At 37.2% G+C, this 4,774-nt stretch overlaps 1 protein-coding gene across 4 annotated transcripts in view; it reads left to right on the plus strand.

Moving 5' to 3' along the window:
* The window catches only part of LOC109830709 (DNA polymerase V-like), a 15,248-nt gene extending 10,677 nt beyond the window's left edge, over window positions 1–4,571 (plus strand). The window contains exons 6-9 of one of the 4 annotated variants that reach the window (XM_020398067.1): window positions 1,071–1,370; window positions 1,640–2,174; window positions 3,135–3,977; window positions 4,083–4,571. In XM_020398067.1, coding sequence (XP_020253656.1) covers window positions 1,071–1,370; window positions 1,640–2,174; window positions 3,135–3,940 — 1,641 coding nt within the window. In that variant the 3' untranslated portion in view covers window positions 3,941–3,977; window positions 4,083–4,571. The remainder of the gene's footprint in view (window positions 1–1,070; window positions 1,371–1,639; window positions 2,175–3,134; window positions 3,978–4,082) is intronic. The other 3 variants (XM_020398070.1, XM_020398068.1, XM_020398069.1) reach the window with 3 other exon arrangements.

Raw genomic sequence — 4,774 nt, forward strand, 5'->3', positions numbered from 1 at the left:
AGCCTGACCTGTTGCTGAACTCGTGTTTAATGACAGGGTGTCTGTGTGGCTTATTGAGGGCGTGGTAAACTTTTTGATTCTTTTATAAAATCTGCTTGTTCTGCTGTTTCATGCATGCGAACAAGTACCCAAAACGAGAAAAAGGGGCTCATGCTCTAATCTAAGTAATTTACAATATCAAACCTTATTATATTGCCAACGGAAACACATTTAAATTATTGTGAGATGATGAGAGGAGGTCAGGGTGCAAGTCTCTGTGTGTGGGCCAGGCAGCCTGCACACAAGAATTTTCTGGACCTATCTGTATCTATTCTCTAAATTGTGATGATTTACTTGCAATAGTTTGGTAGTTAACAATCACCATGGCATTCTTGATATGATAAATGTTAACAGGCTTAACTGGGGAAATTTGGAAACCTCCCGACTTTTCTTTCTTGAAAGTTGATCATTCCTATCTTCTTTCTAAACATCACAAGGGTATTTGTAAATGCTCAAACTGTAAGTAGCAAGACTTATTGTCAAGGGAACTTTCTCAATATTATCCATGGGTTTCCATTATCTTTTTGGCTTGAGTCCTGTAACTTCTGCAAGGTAGTTACAGGGAATGGAAATACTTTAGCATGAGAATATTAACTGTCAATTTACATTCAACATTAATTTCCTATTTTGTGCAAGAAAGTCATTATTTATGATTATGCATTCTCTTTTTCTAACTTAATCAATATTCGTCACTTCTAAGTTCTAACTATGAACTATGAAGGCCCCTGACTGTCCCTCGTGGATGTCTATATCATTATCTGCCAAGCACTGGTCGGCATGTTTCAGTTAAGACTTGAAACTAGTATGATATCGATGTCTTCCAACCTCTAATTTTTTGTAGTTGTTCGTCTTTGATAAACTTTGCATCGGATGTCCCCTTAAAATCTTTCTGGTTATAGGGAATTTAAGGAACAGCAATATTTCATCTTATCATTAAGCATATTCAACTGTTTTATTATCTTATGATCGTTGACAGTTTGTTTTCCAAAAACAATTTGCACAATGTTTTATTCTTTCTCTGTTAAATGCAGGAGAGGAACCTTGGATCTGGTCTTGAAGCAAATAAATTGCATGCTTTGCGGTGTGTTATCATCCAGTTAGTGCTCCAAGTTCTCCTTTGTCCTGATGAGTTCTATGAGGCTGCATCTGAACTTGTCATTTGTTGTGAGAAGGCTTCTCCTGCTGCTGCTGCTGCTGCTTCTTCTGATAACTCTGGAGAAGTAAATGAATTTGATGACAATGAAACGCCAGATTTGATGGATGTTCTTCTGGAAACTTTTCTTTCCCTGTTGCCTCACTCATCTGGTCCCATGTGTTTTGCTATTGAGCAGGTCTGTTTGAATGATATTCCACTAACGAAAAGTAGTTGATGTGCTGTAACTTATAGAATACTAAATGAATGCATAGTTACATCTGTTTTTTTATTTATTTTAAAGATGGTATTTCTTTTTTGTTGCATGCTTGCATTATTGGAAGCTCCTTAGCACAAAGCTTTTAATTAAACTAGTTGATGATTGCTTAGAACTCTAATACACAATGTAGACCATTATGTTAAAGTCACTTGGAGTTTTCTATTCAAATCTTTTCTTTTCTTCTGCAGGCCTTCAGATTGTTCTGTGATGATTTAACAATTGATGGAATCCTGCGAATGTTGCATGTCGTAAGGAAGGATCTGAAGCCTCTGCGCTATCATACTTATAGTAGTGATGATGATGATGATGGTGTTGATGAAGATGAGGATGATGATTTTCTTGGGATTGAAGATCTGGATGAGACTAGTAAAGCTGAGGATGTTGTGGCGGGTGAAGGGGATGACCATGCAAACCCTGGAAGATTGCTGGGAAGTGGTGAAACTGGTGACAAACTGACAAAAAATGAAGAAGTTGATTCTGGGGGAGTGCTTGGAGGTGATGCAAGTAGCGATGATGAAGTGAACCAAAATCTTAGTGACCATTCAGCATCTGATGATTCTGATGGTGATATGGATGATGATGCAATGCTCATGAAAGATGCTGCTATTGTTGATATCTTAAAGCAGCGCTTGTCTACTGAGAAAGATGGTGCTTCTTCTCTGCTGTTAACTTTTAAAAGCCGAGTGCTCACACTTTTAGAAATATTTTTACAGAAGCATCCAGGTATTATATTTAACTCTAAAACTCAGATTCAGTTTTTCCTTGGTAATATATATCTTGATCTAGACAGTGTAAATGTTGGTTTGGAATTTTGATGGCAATAACTTGGTTACAACCATCTTAGAAGCAAGGTGGAAGATAGTGTATGCTATCTAGCCATAAACCATGAAATCTGTCAAATTCAGTGAGGTGCTAACTTTTAACATTTTTACATGCAGTCCATTTGCCAAAATACTACAGTTTTTACTTATTCTATGACTTATTGACTTATATTATACTCAAAATATTTACATGGTATTGACAAACTGCTAAACCTTTTTTCTTATGTTATGGCTTACGAGCTATATTACCTAGGTACATCTAATCGGAAGCCGTACCTGTACACGTACCCAACCTACTTGGGCACTCCTTGCATATATGCATATATTTATTCGGGCATGTACTCAATTATACAATACATGTCTTAATTTAAAAGACTAGTCATACATCTTTTGCATGTATCCTGCAGTTCACATCTACTTGTTGAAACTCATTGGACACAGGTCAGGTTCCGAATTATGATTTTGATAGGGTCGTTTGGATGTCTAGTTTAAAAACTAGAAAATTTCCAATTTATAATCCACATAATAAACGAAACATAAAAATGGTATAGGAATTTTAATTCTTAATCCTTATTCTCATATGAATTATTAATTGCAATATATAATATGTGTGTATAAATATTTATTAGCCATGTTCTCATACCCTACATTTTACAAATTTGTTATGTCCAGTACCCGTACCTGTACCTGTAGTACCCGTACCTGTACCTGTACCCATGCAACATAGCTTACAAGTAATATATTTCCTTCCCTTTGCTTTCCTTGTGGATTCCATGTTTCCACAAATATTCTGTGCTGCAATGTCATTGATGCATTGTCATTTTTTGTTCAAATTGAACCTCTTCATTCCTATTTTCTACAGGAAAATCTCAGGTCTTGATGATCTACTCTTACTTGGTTCGAGCTTTTGTTAAGTATCACTCTGCCCAGAAACCCCAGCTACAGCAACTGGCATTGCGCATAAGAGGTATCTTGCAGAAGAAAATATTCAAGGCAAAGGACTACCCAAAAGGTGATGATATCCCTCTAGCAAGCCTTGAACCTCTTCTTGAGAAGAGCCTGAGATCGGCATCACGATACCCAGATAAAGAGGTTTCTTCTCTAGCACAGGCCTCTACATTTTGGCTACTAAAAGTCATCCAGTCAAGAAATTGTGACAAATCGGAATTGAAGACGGTTGTGGACCTGTTCCAGTCTACATTGGTAGACTACTTTGAGAGTAAGAAATGCCGGCTAAAATCAGGGTTTGTAAAAGAGGTCATTAGGCGACATCCATGGGTTGGCCACGAGCTATTTGGTTTCCTTTTGGAGAAGTGTGCGGTTGCAAAATCTGAATTCAGAAGGATTGAAGCACTTGAGGTGGTAGATTGTGTTATGAAGTCGGGGACTCCTGTCAAGGGTAAAGATGGATCAGGTAAATTATCAGCCAAGTTACTGAAAAAACATATGCCTGCACTTTGTGATTTGATCCAAGTGCTCCTGAGCCAGTTGCCAGAGAAACAATCACGGCGGGCTGAGGTCCGTCGTTTTTGTACACGGGCACTCAATGTTATCTCTGCACTTGACCTTAGAAAGCCATTTCTTAAGGTGTTGAAGCCAGAAGCAAGGTCTCTTTGTGAGTCTCATCTAGGCAATGTCTTTCTTCCCTTTAAGACGCCTTCTCCGTGAATTAATGGTTAAGCAGCCTCTCCAAGCCAAAGGTGAAGTAAGTTCCAGAATAGATAAATGAGTTTATTTATTTTGTTTGCGTTTTTCAATTTAGGGTTTCACTTTATGATGAACCTAATCTTTTTTTTTTTCCAAGCTGCAGTTGAAACATTTTAGAAGAAAGTTTATCCTGTTTTTATCTGACATGCAGCTGATATTCTACAAGCATTTATTGTGCGGATTTGTTACACCAGTATCAGAGTGCTTCTTCGTAGGATGAAAGTGAGACTTCATTCCAAGGACAGTTTTGGTGGAATTCGGTTTCTGTGCAATGAGCTGGATCTTTTACCCTAAGCTCTCGAGTCTTTATTTGGAGTTTTAAGGAAAGACTAAATCTTTAAAAGTTGAGGCTAAGATGTTGGTGAATTATGAATCGAATGCACAGAGCACAAGTACTCCAGCCATGATCGAAACTCCGAAAGCTTTAAAAGAGATTAAGCCGTATGTTGTGAAATTTTGATACCTTTCACATATTATCGTAAACGTTTGAATCAAAGTCATTTATTTGATTTCATGTTTTGTCTTCACTTTCAGTTCCTCTCTGCGGCGTATTTTCTGCAGAAAACAAGCTATTAGTCTAGTTTCCCTCTTATTCCGTCGTTTCAATTTTTTTTTAAAGCACATTTATTGTTTTACATGGTTATTCTTCTCAATTAGCAACTTCTCAGTAATTTTATCTGAGGTGACTGCATTAGTAGAGAAATCCGAAGGTAGCTTCCATTTTAATCGTTATTCCTTAAGGAAGATTTGACCATTATACAGCACTAGTCAAGGACTCAACAAATGGACTTAAAA

The sequence above is a fragment of the Asparagus officinalis genome, chromosome 2 (assembly GCF_001876935.1).
Source record: "Asparagus officinalis chromosome 2, Aspof.V1, whole genome shotgun sequence".
Classification (NCBI taxonomy): Eukaryota; Viridiplantae; Streptophyta; class Magnoliopsida; order Asparagales; family Asparagaceae; genus Asparagus; species Asparagus officinalis.